The 26,075-nt window shown below is 42.9% G+C and overlaps 3 protein-coding genes across 4 annotated transcripts in view; all 3 read right to left on the bottom strand.

Annotated features, from left to right (window-relative positions):
* Positions 1-1,312: 1,312 nt before the first annotated feature.
* On the bottom strand, positions 1,313-4,071 carry LOC118359467 (CMRF35-like molecule 1). The gene is made up of 7 exons (XM_035737984.2): positions 3,002-4,071; positions 2,440-2,772; positions 2,257-2,348; positions 2,069-2,129; positions 1,866-1,973; positions 1,718-1,761; positions 1,313-1,571 (listed from the first exon to the last, which is right to left on the bottom strand). The coding sequence occupies exons 1-7, from the start codon at positions 3,036-3,038 to the stop codon at positions 1,398-1,400; spliced, it is 849 nt and encodes a 282-aa protein (XP_035593877.1). The 5' UTR covers positions 3,039-4,071; the 3' UTR covers positions 1,313-1,397.
* A 987-nt stretch (positions 4,072-5,058) lies between these two features.
* Positions 5,059-11,423, bottom strand: LOC118359922 (leiomodin-1-like). Its single transcript, XM_035738845.2, has 2 exons — positions 8,381-11,423; positions 5,059-6,522 (listed from the first exon to the last, which is right to left on the bottom strand). Exons 1-2 carry the CDS (start codon positions 8,753-8,755, stop codon positions 6,127-6,129), a joined length of 771 nt encoding a protein of 256 aa, XP_035594738.1. The 5' UTR covers positions 8,756-11,423; the 3' UTR covers positions 5,059-6,126.
* A 157-nt stretch (positions 11,424-11,580) lies between these two features.
* LOC118359923 (lysine-specific demethylase 5B-B-like) overlaps positions 11,581-26,075 on the bottom strand; it is a 32,993-nt gene continuing 18,498 nt past the window's right edge. For both annotated transcript variants that reach the window (XM_035738847.2, XM_035738846.2), the window contains exons 12-28: positions 25,751-25,932; positions 25,369-25,531; positions 25,137-25,256; positions 24,842-25,036; positions 24,324-24,505; positions 22,883-23,007; positions 21,105-21,255; positions 20,795-20,909; positions 19,197-19,552; positions 17,795-17,933; positions 17,482-17,661; positions 17,218-17,367; positions 16,580-17,029; positions 16,360-16,444; positions 15,961-16,169; positions 12,410-12,673; positions 11,581-12,177 (exon numbers count right to left, since the gene is read on the bottom strand). In XM_035738847.2, the coding sequence (XP_035594740.1) occupies positions 12,049-12,177; positions 12,410-12,673; positions 15,961-16,169; positions 16,360-16,444; positions 16,580-17,029; positions 17,218-17,367; positions 17,482-17,661; positions 17,795-17,933; positions 19,197-19,552; positions 20,795-20,909; positions 21,105-21,255; positions 22,883-23,007; positions 24,324-24,505; positions 24,842-25,036; positions 25,137-25,256; positions 25,369-25,531; positions 25,751-25,932 (3,195 nt within the window). In that variant the 3' untranslated portion in view covers positions 11,581-12,048. The remainder of the gene's footprint in view (positions 12,178-12,409; positions 12,674-15,960; positions 16,170-16,359; positions 16,445-16,579; positions 17,030-17,217; positions 17,368-17,481; positions 17,662-17,794; positions 17,934-19,196; positions 19,553-20,794; positions 20,910-21,104; positions 21,256-22,882; positions 23,008-24,323; positions 24,506-24,841; positions 25,037-25,136; positions 25,257-25,368; positions 25,532-25,750; positions 25,933-26,075) is intronic.

Raw genomic sequence — 26,075 nt, forward strand, 5'->3', positions numbered from 1 at the left:
CCTGGACAGTCTGTGGTGCAACGTGGCGTTGGTGGATGGAGCGAGACATGATGTCCCAGATGTGCTCAATTTGATTCAGGTCTGGGGAACGGGTGGGCCAGTCTATAGCATCAATGCCTTCCTCTTGCACGAACTGCTGACACAATCCAGCCACATGAGGTCTAGCATTGTCTTGCATTAGGAGGAACCCAGGGCCAACCGCACCAGCATATGGTCTCACAAGGGGTCTGAGGATCTCATCTCGGTGCCTAATGGCAGTCAGGCTACCTCTGGCGAGCACATGGAGGGCTGTGCGGCCCCCCAAAGAAATGCCACCCTACACCATGACTGACCCACCGCCAAACCGATCATGCTGGAGGATGTTGCAGGCAGCAGAACGTTCTCCACGGCGTCTCCAGACTCTGTCACGTCTGTCACATGTGCTCAGTGTGAACCTGCTTTCATCTGTGAAGAGCACAGGGCGCCAGTGGTGAATTTGCCAATCTTGGTATTCTCTGGCAAATGCCAAACATCCTGCACGGTGTTGGGCTGTAAGCACAACCCCCACCTGTGGACGTCGGGCCCTCATACCACCCTCATGGAGTCGGTTTCTGACCATTTGAGCAGACACATGCACATTTGTGGCCTGTTGGAGGTCATTTTGCAGGGCTCTGGCAGTGCTCCTCCTGCTCCTCCTTGCACAAAGGCAGAGGTAGCGGTCCTGCTGCTGAGTTGTTGCCCTCCTACAGCCTCCTCCACGTCTCCTGATGTACTGGCCTGTCTCCTGGTAGAGCTTCCATGCTCTGGACACTACGCTGACAGACACAGCAAACCTTCTTGCCACAGCTCGCATTGATGTGCCATCCTGGATGAGCTGCACTACCTGAGCCACTTGTGTGGGTTGTAGACTCCGTCTCATGCTACCACTAAAGTGAAAGCACCGCCAGCATTCAAAAGTGACCAAAACATCAGCCAGGAAGCATAGGAACTGAGAAGTGTGGTCACCACCTGCAGAACCACTCCTTTATTGGGGGTGTCTTGCTAAATGCCTATAATTTCCACCTGTTGTCTATTCCATTTGCACAACAGCATGTGAAATTTATTGTCAATCAGTGTTGCATCCTAAGTGGACAGTTTGATTTCACAGAAGTGTGATTGACCTGGAGTTACATTGTGTTGTTTAAGTGTTCCCTTTATTTTTTTGAGCAGTGTATATATATATATATATATATATATATATATATATATATATATATATATATATATATATATATATATATATATATATATATATATACAAAACAATAGCAATATTTATTGCCAACCAACCCAAAGCTTCTAGATACTGTACATATGTACACTATCAACAGCCTGCAGTGTTGTGAGAATGCCCTCTATAAACTAAAGACTTGTGACTCTCACTGAGGTCCTTGTAGCTTTAGTGTCAGGAGAGAGTAGAGAGCATTGTCATCTATTTTCAGTGGGGGTTCTCCTAAATGTGCGGTGCAGTACAAGTCACTGTCTTCCTGGGGAAGAATGTTAGAGCTTTTCATAATTATCTCATCATACACATGACAAGTGTCCTCTTCACCCTGAGAGAGAGGAAGAGAACAAGAGAGAGCGGGAATTGGGTCGAGTTTATTTGTTGACCGAGTTGGTGCAGAATGACGGCTGTCTGATGAGGACATGCAAAATCTTATTCAAACTATGATAAAGCATAAACCAAGATCCAATTCACCTGTGCAATGGCTACAGGATCTGATACTTTAGATGCTGGAAATGCTGAGGGACACAAATTAGAGGCTTCAACATATCATAAACAAATAATATTATCGTACTTGCATTATATGTAGGTAAGATATCAAAGAAAGGGAACTTGGTCTTACTCAGTGAGCACGGCATTGACCGTTTTCTGAAGAATACACAAAGTGCAACCACAGTGCAACACATCAACAGTCCGACAGCTCCCACAACAACATGGACACGTAGAAAACCTAAAGGAAAGAAAGAGAATAATTCAACAAAATCTCAATCAAACCCATTTCTCAGTGTTTTTAGAACAAAATAGAGTAGCCTAAAGTTAAATTACCTGTGCTGTCAATCAGAATCGATGAGGATGTTGGTGCGACATCCCAATCTGCAACAGGTAACTTTTTGCATGGCACCATTAAAGTGACATAACAAAAGCATACAGAAGATAAATGGAACATTTATTAGAATAAAAAAATAATTGTACAATAGGAGCTTATTTTTTAAGCTATTTAAAGTTATGTCAACCTGCGTAAATGTGGGGACCTCTGAGGACACATATCTGTTTGTTTGTGTGGTGTCCTTCCTATCAGGTGTAAACAGTGAAGTGACCAATGGAGCTGTGGGTAGAAACAGTAGAGGGTAGACCAAGTATGATTTTTGCGCATTCAAAGACAATCAAATGGGATAAAAGCAAAACAATATGCGTACCTTTACTCACAGAGACATCTACTTTTGTTAAAACATCTCTTCCCCACTGATCAAGTCCACAATAGTAAAGTCCAGAGTCCTGTAATTTCAGGTTTTTGATGGTGGCAATGAAAGTATGTCCATGGACATTGTCATACACAGAAAATCTTCCTACTGTGACAAATGTGTCCGCTTTCACACTTCTGATGAGAACGTCACTGTAGGAACAGGGGTGGCGACACAAATATTTGGGCTTATATTGATATCCATCTGGATATGAACACTTAATGTCTAAAGATCCACCTTCATGTCCATGCTCTCCAATTTTGCTCCTTTTTGCATAACAGCTTAAAACTTGATAAAAGAGAGGACAATGTTATTCTTTATCATAATAACAAATAATAGTTGAAACGTGAAATAAACAAAAACTATGTGGAATTGTTCGGCAAAAGTGTATTCTATACAATTTGCACTATGCAGGAGTCTCTTTCACAAAGAAAATAATCAACCACAAAAACTGTCTGCAATTGTAATCAACAACAACAAATCAACAACAACAAAAATGGTTTGTGTTAAAACTCACCTGGCAAGTAAAGGAGAATCATCAGATAGAATTTCATTTTTAAATGTTTTTCTTATTTCACCAGATCCCCTTTTCTCTCAAATGATCCTACTGTCACTATATCAGTCGCTACCCAGCAGCATCACTTGCAGTGGCTTTGGGCTGTTTTTGCCTTATTACAGGAAGTGAAAAAATAAACTGATTGCAATGTTTCAGGAAGGAAGTGCTACAGACAAATGCTACTTTTGTTAAATCAAAAGCCTATGAGGCAGACGGAGACATCAAAGACAGACGAAATATCCCATAATTGTTCATCTGGAGGAATTAAATGACCTGGTTATTAGCTATTAGATGCACTCTCGAAACCAGACATATGAATGTGTTTTGTTTGGTTCTGTAAATACATTTTAGAATTTGCACTTGAACACAACAGGTAACACCTGTGGCCTGACCGGTCAACCGCAGTGCTTTACTGTCCTCTACTAGTAGTTAAAAATCTTTACGTGTCTTGGTATATTTTAACGTCATAAAACATCTGTATGATACAGTATGTACCCTTCATGAGTCAATTCTAAACAACACAACATTCTCAAAAGCATTCTCAAAATATATTCCCTCCCTCTCAGGACACAATCTATCACAGTGAAATGTTTGCAAAGGTCAAGAGGTCTCCTGCCATCTATAGGGAAGTCCCTCATACTTTCATGTTGGAAGCAACTGCCATCCCGAAAGACAACTAATAGCGATTAACTGCTATTATATTACACATTGACCAGATTAAGAACCTACGCACACTTCAGATACAAGTTGTGTGTTGCATACTAGCTATGTGTTTGGTTAAATGTTTTATTTAGCTATACTGAACAAAAATATAAACGCAACATGTAAAGTGTTGGTCTAATGTTTCATGAGCTGAAATAAAAGATCCCAGAATTTTTTCCATATGCACAAAAAGCATATTTCTCTCAAACGTTGTGCAGAAATGAGTTTATATCACTGTTCGTGAGCCTTTCTCATTTGCCAAGATAATCCATCCACCTGACAGATGTGGCATATCAAGAGGCTGATGAAACAGCATGATAATTACACAGGTGCACCTTGTGCTGGGAACAATAAAAGGACACTCTAAAATGTGCAGTTTGTCACACAACTCTCTCGACCTTGTCCTCTTCTGAGTCCGTAGGGGAGTTGCAGCGATGGGACAAGACTAACTACCAATTGGATATCACAAAATTAAGGGAAAAAGGGGGTAATAAAAATATAAAAAATAATAAATTAATTGTTGCATGTTGGGTTTATAGTTTTGTTCTGTATATAATATCCTTTAATCGTGACACTGGAAAATGATCTTTAAAAAAACATTTAAAAAATGTCTTTGTTCATTCCTCTTACGGCTACTTAACTGTCTAAAAATTTCCTTTCAGTTGTTTTCCCCTTTGAACTTTTCTGTTTCTGCTGTGCAACTCCCCCATTCTCCCCACCTCTTAGCTGAACAAAGCCTCACATGAAAGAGCAGAACATCCAACTGACCATCATCCAGTAATTAAAAAATAATTAGAAATGATTCTTACGTCATATTGTGTCTTCAATGCAATGACCAAATATGAACATCTAAGGAGAAAAGGAGGGAGAGATTCAACTGAGGGAGTGGGAAGTCAACAGGCCTAACAGTGTAGCCTAAGGTGGTTTCACCAACACCACCTTCTGACTCACAGTACCCACTGCGTTAGATATCTCTCCATATCTCAGCAGCAACAACGGAAGCAAGGCTTCACCCCAGGTACTACTATAAGACAAATGCAGTTCTGTTTTTGTATCAAGTCCAACTTATTCTTCCTGTGATCCCCTGCCCATTACTGAAGCAGCTCTGGAACATCAACCTGTTAGAGGGTAAAAGATTTAGACTAGATTTATTCACCGATATTCCTCCTGACTGTAAATTCAAGGGAAATGCTGGCTTTATATATATATATATATATATATATATATATGTATATATACACACACACACAGTGGGGAGAACAAGTATTTGATACACTGACGATTTTGCAGGTTTTCCTACTACATATAGAGGTCTGTCATTTTTTTTATCATAGGTACACTCAACTGTGAGAGACGGAATCTAAAACAAAAATCCAGAAAATCACATTGTATGATTTTTAAGTGATTCATTTGCATTTTATTGCATGACATAAGTATTTGATACATCAGAATAGCAGAACTTAATATTTGGTACAGAAACCTTTGTTTGCAATTACAGAGATCATACGCTGCAAGTCCATATTCCGACTCAGGATGTCGTTCATGGTCAAGCCAGCTCAAAGCCGTAGCCCAGCTTCATCAACCTGGTGTTGTTTCTCAACGCATTGGCCATCTCCGTCTCTGTCTTGTCTCCACAGATGTGCCGCTGGTTGTGGAAGCGCAGCTCAGTGACGGTTATATTTTTCTCCAAGGCATGACCTACGGCCAAAATTCCCTTGCCAGTGAGATGGTTGGAGTCAAGGATTACGCTGGTCAGAGACGTGTTGTTCCGCAGAGTTCCGGCAATGGCATAAGCCTCATGGTCGTCAGCCCAGGTGTTGGCTAAAGCAAACATCTTGACGTGTGTTGCGTTGTAGTGCTTCTGCAAATTGGTTGAGAGTGTGGGTCTTGATGACATCTGAGTTGTTGACATTGAGCTCCGTCATTAAAGGGTAATCTTTTCTGACCTGCTCAAGGACCTCATCAAACATGCTGGCCTCCTCGTCTCCCTCCATGACTTCACCAGCCAGGCGTTCATCCCTACTGCTGTTCTTTAGGTTTACATTGTTGACCTTACTGTATTTACTAGGATTCCTTTCTGTCTCCTTTTCACTGTCTCTCTGTCTTATCCTGGACACTATTTGGTTTCCTGAGGGATTGGGTGTTTTCTCTCTCTTTGTCCTTCTCATTATTCCTCTTTTTCTTTGTCTCAGTCCCTCTGAGTTCTTTTTGCTTTTCCTCTACTTTAGAGAACATTCCTCATATCTTGCTATCCTTCATTTTCTGAGAGTTCTCTTTCTTATCTTTATTCTTACTATCGTCTTTCTCAGCTTGCCCTCGAAGCTTTGAAATCAGGTCCTTGGTTTTAGAGTCTGTCTTGGTTCTGTTTTTTTCCTCCTTTTCTTTCATATCCTCTTTTTTGTTTGCAATTTTGAGATAAGGTGAATGGTTTTGTTACTACACTTGTCCTTTTTGTCCTTTACTTTAACCTGTACTTCACTGCTATTTTCAACAATCTTATCTTCCTTTTTTTCACTGTCTTTGTCCTTATCTCCTCCTAACCTACTATGTGCTCTTTCCTCATTTTCCTCTCTACTCCCTCCCTCACCCTTCAAGTTCTTGCTCTCTGGTTTTTCCTCTTTGTCCTTGGATACGTCCTCCTTAGTGGTCTCCACAGCAGAGAAGTTTAGGTCTATGACATCCTGGTCATCCGGGTCATCTGACTTGAAGTAGAAGAAACTAGCACAGCTCTTCCCAATCTTCTTCAGGCGTTCCCATTTCACTCTGTCAGTTGTTGGCTCCTTAAGTATGAAGTATTTAAGAAAAGATAGTTGCATGAATCATACAAGTATGAAATGCAGTATTAGGTTAATCATTATTTAATAATGTACTGTATGTTCATTTCATATATTTTCTGAATGCTTCTGGAATGTCCATAAGTCAGGACACAGCCTATGTAAAAACCTATGAAACTTTGCCTCTACGAGCACCCTCTGTAAAACTGTATATCTTGCATATAGCAATCAGGATTTTTTCATCCCTTACAGGGCGATGCGTCGGTGGGGATCTGCGAGCCACTGTGTAAGTAACTCTGGCAGATGTTTCCTTAAAAGGCAGTATGGGTCAGAGCGTTCTGCTCTGGAATTTCATTCGTCTTAGAATTGGAACCAGCATTAACCAGACTCATTATTCCATGAGCCTGTATTTTACCTTGTTCATCAAAACCTTCTCCAGATCTCAAGGGGCTTTGTGAAAACAAGACGACATGCAAACACCCTACAGATGTCCAAGTACAGCTTTGTAGGATGGAAATTAAGTATTGATAACTATACTACTGCTACATAATTGGTTAACATTTGAATACAGTGTGAATCACATATCCTGCTATTTATACATGTTCTCTTTATGGCTCAGGGGTTCATTTGTTAAGGATTTAAAAAGGAAAAAATGGGGCTGCCTCGCAACTCCTCAGACTTATGATGCCCCAGTGTGTAGGTGACATTTTGCCCGTTCACAAGACTTCTCTATAGTCTCTATACACGCAGCTGTTTCAACATGGCTCACGATTCCTTACTTGCAACCTGTTGGAGCCTTTATCCAACAGCCGAGTGTCAACATACTCTGGGTCTCTAAAGATAAAGATAAGCTTAGACAGTGAGCTTATTAATCATTAGGATATTATTGTATCATCTGAAAAAATAAACTTAATTTACAAAAAAGGACACTGGTATCGTCACAGTCACTAATACAATTGCTCAGAGAAAGATTTTGATGAACATGTTTTTTTCTCAAAAATAGATAGGGTTCAAAATGACTGTTTTCAAAGCCTTTCACCTTGCGAGGATAACGACACTGAGCCTTTAAAACATGTTTTATGAGTTGGGAGGGATCTTAGACCATTCCTCCATACAGAATCCTTTCCAGATCATTGATATTAGTCTGCACTCTTCAATTCAACCCAGAGGTTTTCAATGGGGTTCAAGTCCGGAGACTGATAGCCAAAAAAAGGCTCAGTGCAGTTACCTTCACAAGGTGAGGTATTGAAAACAGGGGTGTCAATAATTTTGACCCCTACCTTTTTCAGAAAAACAAAATATTACTTGTTAAGCAAAATGTTCTTCTCTAAGCAATTTAATTAGTATAAAATATAATTCCCCTTTTTGGGGGGTTGCGTACAATACAGCTCAGTATTTCAGTTAACTATTTTATAGTCATTTTTGCTAATCTTAGCAAGGGTGTCAATCATTTTGGGACCCCACTGTACGTCTGTATTCCTATTTCTGTCGAACGCCAAACAATTATAGATGTATTTCCAGTAGAGACACTAACAGCAGCTATATTTGAAGTTAGTGGGTGAAATATTGCCCACAAAAGTATTCATCATCCCTGGTCTTGAATCCTTAAATTACTACACAATGTCTGGAATCCAGGGTTGACAGGGTGAGGGTCCTGATATACTCGGACACTCGAATAAGGTGTCAAATTGGTAGGCCAACTTAAAGTACTCAATTGACAGCTGTTCATACATCTAGGATACACTATTACTACTGTAATAACACCATTTCAGAGTTCAACCAGCAAAAACAACTTCTAAATATTGTATTTTTTATTGGTTACAAGCTGTCCTTTACGCAAAAACTAACGACATTGGCATCATACCTCAAAGGACAGCTCCCTTTGAATGAGTGTCTTGGTTTCGCGCTCAGAGTAGTCAAGCATCGCCCCCCTATTGTATTTAATTGACGGCTGCTTGTCTGTCTGGTTCCTCTGCCGGAGCCCGACTGGCACAGTTGGATCCGGGTCAATAACGGTCAGTTCGCGCTGCAGCTCTTCCACCTCGGCGGATGTCAGAGCTGCTAACAGTTTGTCAATATCGGAATCATCCTCGCTCTCCACGGGGCATTGATTCTGCACTTTCCACATTATTTCCCACGAAAATGTCCTGTTACGCAAACCGGTGCGTAATTGGTACGTCCGGTCTCCAAAAGTCCTTTGATAATAATAGTTGTATTGGAACACTAACCTCAGGTTCATTGACCTCTCCAGTCGCTCTTTGAAATGGTCTTTTAGTGCAATTGAAATAGGTCAGTACCATCTCCTTGTCCAAACTATCAGGAAGACTGCCTGGGCCGCCTCTCGAATAACTGTTTTGCTCAATGCTCAATTTGAGATCAGCGCACCGGAGCTGGACTGGAGCCATATGACAACACAAGGAAAAATGCAAATTGATAGCTATTAAATAATCTATATTTTGTATGGGGCTATTCTAAGTTTGTGCATGATGTCATCGAGATGTATACTTTTGTAGCCTATTATGGCCATTTAATTCAAGGTTCTTTTGACTAACACCAATAATCCTTATGCATTCATCACGCAAGAAACCTGCTTATAGGATAGTGGTACAACACAAGTGTTGATATTACGACACCTAGTGGACCAAATTAAAAGATGAAAACCGTCCCTTTGATATTAGGAGAAAATGTTTTTATTCCACAATATAAACTGCAATGTCTCAAACTACCTCTCTCCATTCCTTCCCAAAGTAACCCACCCAAGCACATACACTACATGACCAAAAGTATGTGGACAACTGCTCGTCAAACATCTCATTCCAAAATCATGGGCATTAATATGGAGTTGGTCCCCCCCTTGCTGCTATCACAGCCCCCACTCTTCTAGGAAGGCTTTCGACTAGGATGTTGGAACATTGCTGTGGGGACTTGCTTCCATTCAGCCACAAGTGCATTAGTGAGGTCGGGCACTGATGTTGGCCGATTAAGCCTGGCTCATAGTCAGTGCACCAATTCATCCAAAAGGTGTTCGATGGGGTTGAGGTCAGGGCTCTGTGCAGGCCAGTCAAGTTCTTCCACACAATTTCAACAAACAATTTCAGAATGGACCTCGCTTTGTGCACGGGGGCATTGTCATGCTGAAACAGGAAAGGACCTTCCCCAAACTGTTGCCACAAAGTTGAATGCACAGAATGTCATTGTATGCTGTAGCGTTAAGATTTCCTTTCACTGGAACTAAGGGGCCTAGCCCGAACCATGAAAAACAACCCTAGACCATTATTCCTCAACCAAAATAAACAGTTGGCACTATGCATTTGGGATCGGTAGCATTCTCCTGGCATCAGCCAAACCCATACGTCAGTCAGACTGCCAGATGGTGAAGTGTGATTCATCACTCCAGATCAATGTGTTTCCACTGTTCCAGAGTCCAATGGCGGTGAGCTTCACACCACTCCAGTTGGCGGTGAGCTTCACACCACTCCAGTTGACGCTTAGCATAGCGCATGGTGATCTTAGGTTTGTGTGCGGCTGCTCAGCCATCGAGACACATTTCATGAAGCTCCCAACCAACAGTTATTGTGCTGACGTTGCTTCCAGAAGCAGTTTTGAACCCTGTCGCGAATGACGCAGCCGAGTACCGACAATTTTGACACACTATGTGCTTCAACGGTACCTTTCTGTGAGCTTGTATGGTCTACCACTTCACAGCTGAGCCGTTGTTGCTCCTAGATGTTTCCACTTCACAAGAACAGCACTTACAGTTGACCGGGGCAGCTCTAGGTTGAAATTTTACGTACTGGCATATTGAAAGTCATTGAGCTCTTCACTAAGGCCATTCGACTGCCAAAGTTTGTCTATGGAAATTTCATGGCTGTGTGCTCGATTTTATACAACTGTCAGGAACGGGTGTGGCTGAAATAGCCAAATCCACTCATTTGAAGGTGTCCACATACTTCTGTATATAAAAAGGGCCTTCGGAAAGTATTCAGACCACTAGACCTTTTCCATGTTTTGTTAGGTTACAACCTTATTAATATATAAATACAAATTCTACACATAAATATCACATTTATATAAGTATTCAAACCCTTTACTCAGTACTTTGTTGAAGCACCTTTGGCAGCAATTACAGCCTCGAGCCGCCTTGGGTATGACACTAGAAGCTTGGCACACCTGTATTTGGAGAGTTTCTCCCATTCTTCTCTGCAGATCCTCTCAAGCGCTGTCAGGTTGGATGGAGAGCGTTTCTGCACAGCTATTTTCAGGTCTCTCCAGAGATGTTCGATCGGGTTCAAGTACGGGCCACTCAAGGACATTGAGACTTGTTCCGAAGCCAGTCCTGCATTGAACCTTCGCCCCAGAGCAGGTTTTCATCAATGATCTCCGTACTTTGCTCCGTTCATCTTTCCCTCCAGTCCCTGCCGCTGAAAACCATCCCCACAGCATGATGCTGCCACCACCATGCTTCACCGCAGGGATAGTGCCAGGTTTCCTCCAGATGTGACGCTTGGCATTCAGGCTCTGACAATTCCTTTGACCTCATGACTTGGTTTTTGCTCTGACATGCACTGTCAACTGTGGAAGCTTATACAGACCTGTGTGCCATGTCCAATCCTTTGAATTTACCACAGGTAGACTGCAATCAAGTTGTAGAAACATCAAGGATGATCAATAGAAACAGGATGCACCTGAGCTCAATTTCAAGTCTCATAGCAAAGGGTCTGAAGTCTTATGTATTTTTTAATACATTTGCTAAAATTTCCCAAAACAGGTTTTTGCTTTGTCATTATGTGGTATTGTGTGTAGATTTGTAGATGTAACAATGTGGATAAAGTCAAGGGTTTGAATACTTTCCAAAGGCACTGTATAGTGTATGTGGCAGTTGATCCAGTTCCTTCTGTCTGCTACATTGCTAGTCTACAACTGTAACTTACCCCAGTCGATACGCTTTCTGTTCTGTACATCAAACCATTGCTGAAGCATCAACACGTAGTTCAGAGGAGACCAATCCATTGAATTCAATTGAGACAAACATTATTGCTCAGATAAATAAACTTAGTCTACTGATATAAGTCAGTATGATGGAAGTACTAAGTATTGGGTTTCCCAGAAAATACAGTTCTCTCCATCACATGATTTATTATGGGGAAGGAGGGGGACCTTAACCATCTGTCTCAGGTTTTGCATGCAAGGAAGTTCAATATACCCTTGGATCTTTAGAGTGCCTTATTGTTTGACTCCTTTGCACCACCCATTATATGGAAACCCATGCAGCACACTGACTCCACATCATGTCACAACCACAAACAGTTCAAAGGAGGAAAGAAAAATATGTAAAAAATACAAAAAAAGTAACAAACAGTATAGTTCTGGACAACAACCCAATAAAGAGGAGATAGCACCGTTGTCACAAAGGGGATGAGGACAAGGGAGGGCTAGGTCTGTGACATCCTGACTTGTGTGGCCAGGTTGCTAACGGAGTAGGCCGAGAACCGTCAGACTTTCCTTCCAAAACTCCATTCTCTCCTCAAATCCTCAGCGGCCATCGATTATTGTACAGCCGACACACACATAGTCCTCTTTCTCAGCCAACTCGGCTGTCACACCCACACAGACCTGGTGGAACCACTGGTTACAGCTGCCGTCACACTGGACCCAGTCCACCTGAAATAAGTCAAAAACACCAAATAAAGAAAACTCAAGTGACATAAGAGAGAAAAGGAACTGAACATTCAGTACATTTGACAATTTCTACTACTAACAAACTGATAGGCATTCTGTCCCTCTCTCCTTTATTTGAACTCTAACACTAGCAGCCAGTCAATCAGGTTTTTCGCAATTCATAAAATATTGCTCATCATTTCATATGTTCTTATCAGTGAGTGATTTATTTGACCTCATCTCCTTCTGGCTGCTGGCATCCCTCTGCTGGACACATGGCCATCTCCTCTTCAGAGTCGTCTGACTGGGAGAAGTCGGAACGAGGAGATGAGGAGGTCGAGGCTGCCCTACGTTCCAGGTTCTTCTCCTTGTTCATTTTCTGTCTCTTGTTTTGGAGCTTCTTGGCCTTGTCCCTGCGCTCTGTCTCCAGAGCCTCCCTCTCCAGGCGTCGCTTGGCCTTCTTCTCTGCTCCGTTAACTACTTCCTTTTTCAGGCCATCCTGAAGAGATAAAAAACATAACATCTTAAAGTAAGTAAACTGTATTTCTTATTTTCATCAGTGATGATACGGTAACATTAATAAACTAAATGCTTTTATAGGCCAATAATAAAAATACATACAATTTAATTTAATGTATTTGTATGAAAGGCTGTGGAGAAATGGTAGTCATCAAAGTCGAATAGATAGAAGTTAGTCATATCAGAGCTGTAGCTCCGCCCACCAGTGAAATGGAGAAAAACATGCTGGGCAATTCCAGCTCAGAGAAGTCAAATGAGAGAAAGTTTCAGCCATCCTGTGGTTTTCCACAAGTTAGCTTCATTGTGTTAGCCAAGGCCAGTGTGCATCCTTGTTGATATGCAAGTACATATTTAATATCCTTCAGGTTGTCTAAAGACACAATTGGGGACAATATTGTAATTTTATGGATACGCTAATTATGTGTTTCTACTGCGAGCCATCAAGAGCTAGCAACTGTAACAAAGCTTGCTAGCTCCATCTCGCCGATCATATTATTTCTGACATTTATCCTAGAATTCGTATTGTGTAATGTTCCCCAGTGCCTTTTGTCCAGAAGATGGCACCGACAGACATGGAGGCTCTGCTTCTAGCTCCTAAGTAATTTTTCAGTATTTCGTTTTTTTGTGTCATTTCTTACATTTATTAGCCCAGAACGTTTGTGTTGTTACATACAGCCGGAAATAACTTTTGGATATCAGAGCGGCGGTAACTCACCAACATTACGATCAGAAATACAACTTTCTCGAATTTGAATCCTTTGTTCATACCCCGCAAGGCAATTTCATTTATTCCTGATGCTGCTCCAAGATGCCACCGGCAGAGGAGAGGTACTCTGAGTGGACTTCTTTTCCGACTCAGGAGGCGTGAACACCATCCACCACTTCCGAGTATATTACTCGATAATGTTCCGTCGCTGGACAAAAAAGTAGACTAGCTCTGGGCAAGGATCTCCTTTCAGAAAGATATCAGGGACAGAATCATGGCTCTCTCTGGATATACTGTCCCCGTCCATTCAGCCACCTGGGTTCTCAGTACACAGTGCAGATATGAATAAAGAACTGTCCGGGAAGAAGGCGGAGGGCAATTTGAACTAATTCCAGAGGCTGCTCCAAGACGCCGCCGGCATAGAAGAGGGTATTCAGAGTGGACTTCGAGTCCATCCACCACTTCAGAGTATTTTACTCGCTAATGTTCAGTCCTTGGACAATAAAGTAGACGAGCTTAGGGCGAGGATCCCCTTCCAGAGAGACATCAGGAACTATACTATCCCCATCCATACAGCCAGCTGGGTTCTCAGTACATTGCGCAGACAGGAATAAATAACTCTCTGGGAAGAAGAAAGGCGGGGGTGTATGTTTCATGATTAACTACACATGGTGTGATTGTGATAACGTACAGGAACTCAAGTCCTTTTGTTCACCCAACCTAGAATATCTTAATCAAATGTCGACAGTATTAACTAACAAGATAATTCTCTTTGGTTATAGTAAGAGCTGTGAAAATTGCTCTCAAGCCGATACCAGGACAGCCGTCAAGGAACTACACTGGACTTTCTGCAAACTGGAAATCACATATCCTGAGGCCGCACTTATTGTAGGTGGGGATTTAAAACAAAACGGAATTTGAGAACACACTACCGAAATTCCATCAACACATTGCCTGTAGTACTCGTGCTACAAAATCTCTCGACCATTGTTACTCCCCGTTCCGGGATGGCTTCAAGGCCCTCCCCCACTCTCCCTTCGGCAAATCAGATCGACTCCATTTTGCACCTACCTTCCTATATGCAGAAAGTCAAAATAGGAAGTACGCGTGCTAAGGTCTATTCAACGCTGGTCTGACCAATCGGAATCCATGGTTCAAGATTGTTTAGATCACGGAGACTGGGATATGTTCCGGGTTGCCTCTGAGAATAACATTGACATATACACGGACACGGTGACTGAGTTCATCAGGAAGTGTATAGGGGATGTTGTTCCCACTGACTATTAACACCTACCCAAACCAAAAACCGCAGATAGATTGTAGCATTCGCGCAAAACAGAAAGCAACCACCACTTAAGCACGGCAAGGTAACTGGGAATATGCACGAATATAAACAGTGTAATTATTCCCTCCGTAAGGCAATCAAACAGGCAAAACGTGGAGTCGCAATTCAACAGCTCAGAACCGAGACGTATGTGGCAGGGTCTACATACAACCACAGATTACAAAGAGAAAACCAGCCACGTCGCAGAGACGGAAGTCTTGCTCCTGGATTAGCTAAACACCGTCGCCCGCTTTAAGGATAACACAGTGGCACTGACGTGGCCTGACCCCAAGGACTGTGGGCTCTCATTCTCTGTGGCCGATGTGAGTAAGACATTTAAGAGTGTTAACCCTCGCAAGGCTGCCGGCCCAGACGGCATCCCTAGCCGCGTCCTCTGAGCATGCGCAGACCAGCTGTCTGGAGTGTTTACGGACATATTCAATCTCTCCTTATCCCAGTCTGCTGTCCTCACTTGCTTCAAGATGTCCACTATGGTTCCTGTACCCAAGAAATGGTAACTGAAGTAAATTACTATCGCACAGTAGCACTCACTTCCTTCATCATGAAGTGCTTTGAGAGGCTAGTTAAGGATCATGTCACCTCCATCTTACCTGATAGTCTAGACCCACTTCAGTTTGCATACCGCCCCAATAGATCCACAGATGACGCAATCGCCATTGCACTGCACACTGTCCTATCCCATCTGGACAAGAGGAATACCTATGTAAGAACGTTGTTCATTGACCATAGCTCAGCCTTCAACACCATAGTACCCTCCAAGCTCATCATTAAGCTTGGGGCCCTGGGTCTGAACCTTAGTGGGGTCATGTTGCATGGCTCCATCTTGCCTTGTATAGCATTAAGCCATTATAACCACGTTATTATTACATGCATATTGTTTATAGTATCGTGAACTAGAGATTGTATTATGTATACACTCTACATCTGGCATTCAATATTGTATCTTTATTTCTCTCTTTACTTGCAGACCACGTACACACTTCTTGCAAGGTGCCATACCACTAAGTGCCTTGGCCCATCCATGCTACATACACGGTGCTGTTCCGTGTCCGTACTGTGAATCTTCAGCGTCATTAAACCACCTAGACCGCACTCCTCAGTCTTGTCAGCTGTGCCCTTATCAGCACACGAGAGCGAACATAAAGTAGAATATACAGTCCACCAAGTACTCAGTTACAGTACTTGATAGCTAGCATGCTGACACACACACACACACCTCTTTTTGTGGAGAGCTTCTTCCCTGAGAGTTGCACTGCTTGCGTTTGTCACAGTCCGAGGGGTCGTCCTCTTGCTGTGACGTGCGTCCGTGGGTGTGATGCGTTCCCAGCCCGTTCAGTAACACGTGGTAGAGCTGTGTGATCTCTGGCAGAGACACCTGCAGCAGGAGCCCTTCCACCATCAGCTCCTCCAGCTCCACACTCAGACCTGCAGCAGCACAGCACACATCAGGTTATTGTAAAAGACAAATGTTCTCAATCAACTACCGTGCGTGCTGGTTAAATAATCAGTAGTCATCAGTAGAGCGCTAATCAATATAATGATGTTGTCAAGAAGTCCAGCTGGTGATAAGAATGACAAATGATTCTACAACACTGCTTTATAACACAGAACTGACCCTGCAGAGGAATGCATCGTTGCTCGGTGTAGAAGACCATCTGATCATGACTTGTCCTGTTCCACTCTGGAGTCAAACATGGTGGCTGTTTATATATATAAAAAATATATATATTTATCAAATTCATTACTAATCTGGTCATTAACATAACTCTTAATTCTGAATTTTATCACTTTAAAATGGATAGATAACTACATTTCAGAGAAGGGGTGTGACTGACCTTTCCAACCGGAGATGGTGAAGTTCTAAAGCTCTCCTCCAGGTCTGGAAGGCCACAGGAGGCAGAGACCTGTCGCGCTCGCTGTTGCCAGCTGACTGTTCTCTCAACCAAATAGTGAAGCGCATCGCCTTCCGGTAGACGCACCTGGATACGCTGCAGTGACGCCAGCAAGGGCAGGACCTTGTCCAGGGAGGGCTTCTCCGAGCGTTGGCAGTCTGGACACAGCCAGGCCTGGGTTGAACGGGAGTCTGAGGGAGCCCTCACACACACGCTGTGGAAGGCGTCCCGGCAGAGCTCACACTGTAACATGGCTCCCATGGGGGGATTCTGACACACACACACCTTCAGGTCCATGCAGTCTGCCGTGGGGAGGAGCTTGGACTCGTTAGCTGCCCGGAGGGAGGAGAGGGCCCACATCTCCCGTAACCGCACTTCCCCGAGAGTTGCCAGCTGGTAAATAAACGTAAAATCATTTCAATTTATGCAATTTGAATGCAAGTTCATGTCCAACGTGCATTGAGGTACAATACATATCCAGTACTAGAAAGAAGTAGAGAAAGCCTAGGTCCGCACTTTGAACTGAGTTGGAAATTAAAGATGTATTCAGTTTGAGACATGGCCATTGTAGGTGTACTTACAGCTGAGGTAGTGTCCTCAGTCTCTAAGAGGGCTTTTTCCACATCACTGAGACAGTCTAGCTTCACCATCTTCTTCTTACTGCAGTCTTTAGCTTTTTTCGACTTCCTTTTCGGGGACCCTGCTCCAACCTCAAATCTTGGACACAGAACCTGTGGACAAGAACAAAATTGTGAATTCTGGTAAATGCATTTCTGGGAAATAAACTGCTTTATATTGTACATCACTCATAGAACATTCATAGGTGGTGCATTACAGCTGATTACCTCAAGCAGAGTGAAGTGAGAGTTTTTCATGAGGAAGGTTTTAGCTGCAGACTCTTTCCAGGCCTGCAGCTCTGTTACCAGAAACTCCAGATGCTTTAGAGGGTCCAGCTGGACTGGGATGGCTTGTCCTCGTAGAACCATATCAGAGAGCTTGTCAAACAATGGAATGGACTCTCCATCCTATAAAAGTACACAGAATACACATTTTCTATACATAAATGGTTCCACCTTTACATGTCAACCTGGGAGCATTGTTTCTATAAACATCATGTATAACATCATTGTGAAAACGTGGTGTTTTATTCTTCCGTACCTGAAATGCCTCTGCTTCCTGAAGCCATTCCCTGGCCCTACTGATGGAGTCCTTCAGCATCAGACAATTGGGGAGGTAAGCAGGTATACCCACCACCTTCTCAGCTGCTTCAGAGAGGACTTCTATAGATGGGGGGGGCCTGGTGGAGAAGAAAACAGTTTGGTCAAAAGACTGGTCAGTCACCAGCACAAGGGGGCCCAGTTATCCGGCTGACAGGAAGCATACATATCATATTTATCCATCTGTATGGACTATGGAGAAATGTCATTAGGTGTGTGTCAATCATAAAAATATGAATGTACTATCATGAAAAAAAACCTTTGACAATTCCTAAGACATTTCACTTCCCTTGTTGTTCAATATTTGTTGCTATTCACTCCATCTTTCATAAAAGGTCAATTCAAGATCTTTCTGATGTAAGCAGACATCACTGTTGTGAGGGTTGTGAACCATGCAACGTTTTTCCTCTGACGGCTGATGGATTGTTTAGTGTTAGTAGCTTTACATAAGCATCTATACTGACCCCTTGCAACCATGACACACTTTTACACTTTCAAACCATTGGTGGCATATACAGTTACCGTGGTCTGGGCTGTGCACAATTCTATAATAAAGAAAATGTTCAACATACTGATAAAGTCATAAAGAAACAAACTATCCATCCGTCCTTGAGGAGATAAAAAAGAAAGACACTTCTCACTATACTAAACACTAAAATGACAGAACATTTGAATGAGAACTCTAGCTCTAGAAAGATGCAGACAATTAAAACTGGACTGAAAAAGACTGCTAAAACCGTGGATATGTGGCGCGCACAGAAGATGCACATTCCTTGGGAGAGCCATGCCATTAAAAAAAAGCTGTTTGAAAAAAACGCCGGTGACAGTGATTATTAAAATGCACTGGGTACCAAATGGGATGAAAGCAGAACTAGATATGCATGCTCACTTTTTGTAGATCTTGTTGAATATTCTAGCAGCAGCATTTTGCACTAGCTGGAATTAAAATGAAGCAAAATCAGGGACACTGACATACTGTATTTCTGCTAATGTACAAATCAGTAATCCCGTATGTTTGTACATTCGTTAAAGAGAAACCACACTAGCTTTAATATAAGTGCCATAACCACATGGCTCATTTTGGCTAAGAGTAGAGAAAGTTCAAATTCAAGACCCAGAGTTGAATCTCTGAGGACACAATTATTGTAAATTCAGGTCTAAATGATCCAGAATAACAAAGCCCAGAAGATGACCTTAAACCTATTGTTAAAATCCACTCATCTAAAATTTTGGCTTGTCTTCTTTGACATCGGATTCCTAAAAAAAAAAAACCCTGAAATACCTGGTTTACAGATTAAGATTACAGATGTAAACGAGAAATCCTCGGTGTGTGCGGCCTTCACCTGGCCTTGAGGAGGATGCTGGTCTTTTCCTCCCAATGTTCAGACACCGTGAGTAGCTCCTGCAGATGAGCCATGCCCTTCTCCACGGAGGGGTGAGGGGTCAGGCCCACGCCCTGGTCTATCAGCCTCCGCATGGTCTCCAGGGTGAGGGTGGAGGGCTGGGCGCTGGTCTGCTGCACACCCTCCAGCCAACGGGCTTGCTCCAGCCTCTCCCGTAGTATTGGAAGTTCAGGCAGCTCCACATCAAAGTCAAAGCTAACATCTAGAAGACTCTGGATCACCGCTGTGCTGGTGGCCTCATCCATCAGAACTTTCTCACTGCGCTGCTGGAAGTCTTCGATGCAATTCAAGAGATCCTAAGAAAATAAACGTCATTCATATCATTATGAATACGATTCTACAATGATTGAGGATTCAGATGGGTTTTATTTGGGTTTATGCTTTAACCTTGGAGTACTTTCTGATTAGGGATGTTAACGGTTAACATTTGATCGGTCATGCACATCGGTCAAAAGGTTAATTTGAATAATGTAATGAAATTAAAATTGGAGCATATGTTTTTGTTAGTCGTCATGCATTTTATTTATCACACTCGCACAGCATACAGACCCTAGTTTGAGTGGAATATCACCTGTCGAACAGCGCGAGAGCTGCAGCTGCTCCTCAAACAGCTAGTTTCTGCTGGAGTGAAAAGCCCAGTCATTGCGCAACAATTCTAAACGCAATCACGTGTTAAAAAACAAAGTTTTGATGGCCACGATTAAAAATAGGGGCCCCAGCTTTTCATTGATACTATTTTTCTTCCTCAACTCGTAATTGAAGCGCACTTCCCATTCAAGTGCACAGGATTAGGCAACGGTAGGCAGGCTATTAAGCGCATCACCCACCACTTTGCAATCGGAGCTGGAGGCTCTATGCAATTTGGTAAAATATAATTCATTTATTGAAACCTGAATATTTTACTTCCTATTATGAGGCATGTTTTACCTTGCTTCAAAGTAGCCTAGCCAAAATCCCACCATAGAAACATGGAATTTATTTTCCATGTCAACTTTCTTTCGTTGTCCAGAAGCCAAAGGCACCATCCCACTCATATTAGCAACCCATCATATTTGTTGCTATTGGATTCCCTCTCTTTCCATGTTTCTAACAGAGATGTCGATCTCTGTCATATGGAACACTCACATCAGGGTGTGCTGTTAAGAACTGTGTTTGACTGAGACTTACATTCTGGTGAAAGTTTGAAAATTGTGTTTTATTAGCTGCTTCACTACAATAGTTGCATGTTAAATAATATAGCATTTTGGCTGTGAGCCAAATGTCTGTTCCTTGTAAGCATGCATAACATTTTCTGTGTCATGTCATTTTACTGTTGGGATTTATTTTTGCAGTTGGTTAACTGGTTAATGAGGGTCGGTTAAAATTGGCAGGAAAATTGACGGAATTTGCATTCCATCTCTGACTAATCGCGTTAAACATAGTTCCACAGTCATCTTAGTTAGGTCTAATCAATTCCAATGACATTTTCTAATGGCTGCAATATCATGGCATTTAGATATTGAACTTCCTCATTGCATGGCATGTAGTATCTATTGGACCTTTAATTTGGGGGCTTGAGGAAGGCTGCAAGGGATGTTGTAAAGCTGCCTGACAAATGACCTCAGCTCCTGCACGGTCAGCTGGCTCTGGGTCTTCCCCCCACCACACCGATACCTGAGAGAGAATTATCACAACAATTGAATCAAACTGCATCATGCAAACCCTTGAATCAATCTGGTAATGAAATTTAAATAAACAGTTGGTTGGTTGAGGAATTGAATATTCAAGACATAGTTGATCATGTGTGGGCAGGGGAGGGAAATGATCCAGTGCTGATACTCCTGTTACATCTGACTGTGTTAGTGGTACCTAGTCTGCCTTTTGCCGTTGAGTAGCTGCTGGGCCACTGAGAAGCACTTCTCTGCATCCTGTGTGACTAAACGGAGCTGACGCAAGAGGTCATTGTCAGGGAACATCTTGGACTCTGATTCGTTAATGAGGGAGCGGAAGACTGACAAGCCTGAGGAGAGAAGGTCAACATTTCAACCAATAGGTTATGTGAGGCCTGATTCACAACTATACGGAACAAAAATATAAACATCACATGTAAAGTGTTGGTCCAATGTTTCATGAGCTGAAATATAAGATCCCAGAAATGTTCCATCCACACAAAAGCTCCTCTCAAATGTTGTGCACAAATTTGTTTACATCCCTGTTAGTGAGCATTTCTCCTCTGCCAAGATAATCCATCCACCTGACAGGTGTGGCATGTCAATAAGATGATTAAACAGCATGATCATTAACAGATGCACCTTGTGCAGGGACAATAAAATGTCACTCTAAAATGTGCAGTTTTGTCACACAACACAACAGATGTCCCTCGTTGAGGGATCGTGCAATTAGCATGCTGGCTGCAAGAATGTCCACCAGAGATGTTGCCAGAGAATTGAATGTTAATTTCTCTACTATAAGGTGGCTCTAACTTAATTTGAGAGAATTTGGCATTGGGTTTGCAAAACCTAATAATTTCTGCACAAACTCATCTGCGTGCTCATCGTCCTCACCAGGGTCTTGACCTGACTGCAGTTCGGCATTGTAAACGACGCCAGTGGGCAAATACTAACTTTCGATGGCCACTGGTACACTGGAGAAGTGTGCTCGTCACGGATGAATCCAGGTTTCAACTGTACCGGGCAGATAGCAGAGGTGTGGGACAAACGGTTTGCTGATGTCAACGTTGTGAACAGAGTGCCCCCTGGTGGCGGTGGGGTTAGGGTATGGGCAGACATAAGCTACGGACAACGAATACATTTGCATTTTATCGTTGGCAATTTGAAAGCACACAGATAACGTGATGAGATCCTGAGGCACATTGCCGTGCCATTCGTCCACCGCCATCACCTCTGCATCACATCAAGCTGTCATTGGGAGTCCCATAGGGCGGCGCACAATTGGCCCAGCGTTGTCCGGGTTTGGGCGGGGGAGGCCGTCATTGTAAATAAGAATTTGTTCAATTTAAATAAAGGTTAAATAAAAAATAAAAATGGTTCAGCATGATAATGCATGGCTCCATGTCGCAAGGATCTGTACACAATTCCTGGAAGCTGAAAATGTCCCAGTTCTTCCATGGCCTGCATACTCACCAGACATGTCACCCATTGAGGATGTTTGACAGCGCGTTCCAGTTCCCACCAATATCCAGCAGCTTCGCACAGCCATTGAAGAAGAGTGGGACAACATTCCACAGGCCACAATCAACAGCCTGATCAACTCTTTTCAAAGGAGGTGAGTCGCACTGCATAAGGCAAATGGTGGTCACACCAGATACTGACTGGTTCTCTGCTACACGCCCCTACCTTGTTTTGTAAATTATCTGCGACCAACCGATGCATATCCGTATTCCCAAATCATGTGAAATCCATAGATTAGGGCATAACAAATTCATGTCAATTGATTGATTTCCTTATATGAACTGTAACTCAGCAAAATCTTAGAAATTGTTGCACGTTGCGTTTATATTTTTGTTCAGAGTGAATACAGTTCAACTTTAAGGGGCGGTTTTCCAAACCCAGATTAAGGTTCATTTCTGGATTTCAAAGTACTTCTAACGGAGAGAAGAATATAGACAAGCGGAATTTGTCTCTCACTTTTTTTCTTGTCCAACTTAGCCTCCAGAGTCTCCGTCACGCGGGATGCCCACTCGTCGTAGGTCTCAGCTCGCTGCTTTACCACGTTCATCATGGGGTACAGATCATCCAGTGTAAATCTATAACTGAAAGTGGAAAAGGGAATTAATATCAGTAGAGGTCAAAGCCAGAGCAGATGAGCCATCTGAGGACACCGGGGACTACAGAAATGTAATTAAAGGAGCTGATGTGCCTCCTTATTCTACATGTCAGAGGCATGTTTGTTCTACACAACTTACACTACATGAACAAACGTATGTGGACACCTGTTCGTCGAACATCTCATTTGCATTAATATGGAGTTGGTCCCCCTTTGCTGCTATAAACAGCCTCCACTGTTCTGGGAAGGCTTTCTATTAGATGTTGGAACATTGCTGCGGGGACTTGCTTCCATTCAGCCACAAGAGCATTAGTGAGGTAAGGCGATTAGGCTCGTAGTCAACATATGATGGCATTGAGGTCAGGACTGTGTGCAGGCCAGTCAAGTTCTTCCACACCGATCTGGACAAACCATTTCTGTACGGACCTCGCTTTGTGCACGGGGGTATTGACATGCTAAAACAGGAAAGGGCCTTTCCCAAACTGTTGCCACAAAGTTGGATGCACAACATCTTCTAGAATGTCATTGTATGGTGTAGTGTTAAGATTTCCCTTCACTGGAACTAAGTGGCCTAGCCTGAACCATGAAAAACAGCCCCAGACCATTATCCCTCCACCAAACATTACAGTTGGCACTATGCATTCGGGACAGGTAGTGTTGTCCTGGCATCCGCCAAACCCAGATTCGTCCGTCGGACTGCCAGGTGTTGAAGTGTGATTCATCACTTCAGAGAACGTGTTTCCACTCCTCCAGAGTCCAATGGCGGCGGAGCTTTACACCACTCCAGCCAACGCTTGGAATTGAGCATGGTGATCTTAGGCTTGTGTGCGGCAGCTCTGCCATGGAAACCCATTTCATGGAGCTCTCGATGAGCAGTTATTGTGCTGACTTTGCTTCCAGAGACAGTTTGGAACTCTGTAGTGAGTGTTGCAACCGAGGACAGATGATTTCTACATTCTTCAGCACTCTGCAGACGAACTCACTTGTTGGAAAGGTGGCATCCTATGAGGCCATTCTACTGCCAATGTGTGTCTATGGAGATTGCATGGCTGTGTGCTCGATTTTATACACCTGTTAGCAACGGGTGTGGCTGAAATAGCTGAATCCACTAATTTGAACACATATTTTTATTTATATAGAGTATTTCTATTTGAACGTTCGACAACATTGTGCCCTGTTGAATGCACCCCGGGACTCACTTCAGTGTGGAAAAGGGAAAAAAATCTGTGGAGATTAAAGCCAAACTGGTGTGCTGTGGATAGACTAGATGCGTCGGAGGACAGGACATGAGACATGACTCACTTCAGTGTGTAGTTGGTGAGGGGGCAGGAGCAGAGGTCCTGGATGTGGTGGAGACAGACCAGCTGGCCGGGGCTGCAGGGGCAGGTGATGGCAGACAGGAAACAGGTGGTCCTACATTTGGCACACTGCCGCTCATCATCCTGCAGGAGATCGTACTCCGCCTGCTCACAACGCAACACCCCCTTGGGGAGAAAGACACAGACCCAATCATGTTATAAAACGAAGACCCGAGAGACGGGGGAACCAGACAGCTGTTCTCCTTAATTGGAGTGAACAATATATCATTAGTGTTTGATAAGCCTCTAAAAATGCATACATCAAAATAATCTGTTTAGGTCTCGTTGCTCTGCCTATCAAAATAATATATTGTGATATATTATGACCTGAAAAATACAGAAATATAAAGCAATGATATAATAGTATTGCTTATTACTCACTTATTTTTTAGAAGAAAAAAAATACTTTGATTAATTGATTTGAAAAGTGAAAAATAAATGTCTGTTGTAGGTGCACTTTACCATCTTGCGGACTTTATCTCGTAGGTCCTGTTCCTCTCTGACCATATCCTTCATATCCTTCTGGACAGCCGACGCCAGGACCACGTCCAGACTGTTGGCCTTGGAGGCCATCTGGCAGATCATCTCGTCGTGGGAGAAAACACAGTACCGATGCAGCAGTCTGTAGTGGTCAACGCATTGGCGGCCTAATGCCATCTGAGATTAACCAAAGACAGACTATATTAGTAAACAGTCCACTTCACATAAACTAACCCCTGCAATATAATATCAATGAGGAAGCCAATGAGTATCTTACCCAGTCCACAGTACAGAAGTTGACAGCCTCAGCGAAGTTAAAACCTTGGTTAAAACCACTGTGATAGGCTCTGGGGAAAGTGATGACAAACTCACCAGCACACTGATTGGTTCTGTAAATCTGGGGACACAGAAAATATCACTTTCAAGATGATGTCTCTGTTACTGAAATGATATAGTATTCTATGGAAATACATGGGTGTAAGTCTAGTTACATTGAGGGAGAAACTTACCGGAACCCCGTAGGACATGAGGGTGTTAGGGTTCATGATGGTGACCAGCTGGTGGAGGAGATCTGGCTGAATCTGAAACAGCTCTGGAGCTAGTTTCTTCATCACAGCCTCCAGCTGTTCCGCAGCAAAGCCAGGTGCTCCATACCATGTCTTTGGCTCCCCCCTTTCAAAAACAAAAAACTTGATTCTTGAACATCATGCAAATAAGGTATCCAAGGTGATATTAATAGCTTGAAAATATTGTCCTGACTCCAAACAGAAAATGTGGAAAACTAAAAATCCCTGATCATAAGCAAAATGGCACTGTGTTATGATTGTACCATGTTACTAATTACTTAGTTTCAACATCCCTAAATAAAGAGTGGTTGGTCAACATCAGTACCAGTGCAGGTAGTTGATGGAGTAGCTCCAGTGGTCCTCGATGTGCCAGCAGAAGGAGGAGAAGCACATGCCTACATAGAGCCAAGGTAGAGTCATCCCACAGATGTCTGCTGTGACATGAGTCAACACTGACGGGTCCATCATCGCCATGTTGTTCAGGTTCCAGCCACACTTCAGGTACTTCTGTAAGAGATCATGAGAAAGAGTTTAGCCATTTTTTAAATCTATTTTTATTCTGATTCAAAATGGTACATTGGCAAGACATTAAAATTGAAAGACACGTTTTTTCCATTATATCGTGAGTCTACTGTGTGATATTCTGAATT

The sequence above is a fragment of the Oncorhynchus keta genome, chromosome 27 (genome assembly GCF_023373465.1).
Source record: "Oncorhynchus keta strain PuntledgeMale-10-30-2019 chromosome 27, Oket_V2, whole genome shotgun sequence".
NCBI lineage: Eukaryota > Metazoa > Chordata > Actinopteri > Salmoniformes > Salmonidae > Oncorhynchus > Oncorhynchus keta.